The sequence below is a fragment of the Myotis davidii genome, unplaced genomic scaffold (assembly GCF_000327345.1).
Source record: "Myotis davidii unplaced genomic scaffold, ASM32734v1 scaffold1509, whole genome shotgun sequence".
Lineage (NCBI taxonomy): Eukaryota > Metazoa > Chordata > Mammalia > Chiroptera > Vespertilionidae > Myotis > Myotis davidii.
This window is the reverse complement of record NW_006299480.1, coordinates 185,776-186,570: the sequence shown is the minus strand read 5'-3', so window position 1 is coordinate 186,570 and position 795 is coordinate 185,776. Positions and strand designations below refer to the sequence as shown.

The following is a 795-nucleotide window of genomic DNA, read 5'->3' as shown; positions in this document are numbered from 1 at the left end:
ATCCTTGGGCACCTGAGGGGGGGGGCGGGGGCGAGCTTGGTGGGGCCGCCCGACCGGGGATATTCAGGATTTCCTTCCCACCCCGCCCCCCGGCTCCGACCCTGGCCCAGCCCCACCTTGCGGAAGCAGCGGTTGGAGGAGAGGTTGTGGCGGATGGAGTCCTTCCAGCCCTCGTAGTCGTCCCTGAAGAAGGGGAACACGGCCTGGACCTGACGGATGATCTGAAACCACGGGGCAGGCGCCGTGAGCCTGGGCGCGCAGGGGCAGCGCCGCCCCTCCCCCACAGCCAGGCTTGGGGGCGCCCTCACCACCTCCCGGCACCTGCACGCCCGAGGAGCAGACGGCACCTCACCAGTGAGCACCTCAGCTTTCTCCTCTGGTGCCCAGGTCGGCACTGGCCCCACTGGCATAGCTGGGCAGGGCCAGGTGGGGATGGAGGCCGGAGCCTAAGCCTGGAAGGAGGTGGGGGTCGGGTCTGGGGAAAGGTCCGAACCCGGAGTGTGAGGGAGAGCGGGGCCCTCTCACCTGGGCCAGCTTCAGCCGGCGGGAAGGTGCAGCCTGGATCACTAGGGCGATCATAGCCAAGTAGGTGTAGGGAGGCTTGTCATGCCGAAGGTATCTCTTCTTCCTCCTCTTGGGGGGCTGGGAGGGCGACTCTGCCCCCGCGAGCCCCAGGCCCGGGTTGCTGCAGGGCCCCATAAAGGGGAGGCCAGCAACGTGGGCCAGGGTCCGGAAGGGCTGAGGGCGCCGGGCAGTAGGGTAGCAAGGTGAGGCAGGGCCAGGGCCTGAGGCTGG

The 795-nt window shown here is 69.1% G+C and overlaps 1 protein-coding gene across 1 annotated transcript in view; it reads right to left on the bottom strand.

The window, feature by feature from the left end:
- FOXH1 (forkhead box H1) overlaps nucleotides 1-789 on the bottom strand; it is a 2,057-nt gene extending 1,268 nt beyond the window's left edge. The window contains exons 1-2 of the mRNA XM_015571371.1: nucleotides 526-789; nucleotides 13-221 (exon numbers count right to left, since the gene is read on the bottom strand). Of these exons, the coding sequence (XP_015426857.1) occupies nucleotides 13-221; nucleotides 526-699 (383 nt within the window). The 5' untranslated portion in view covers nucleotides 700-789. The remainder of the gene's footprint in view (nucleotides 1-12; nucleotides 222-525) is intronic.
- Nucleotides 790-795: the final 6 nt, after the last annotated feature.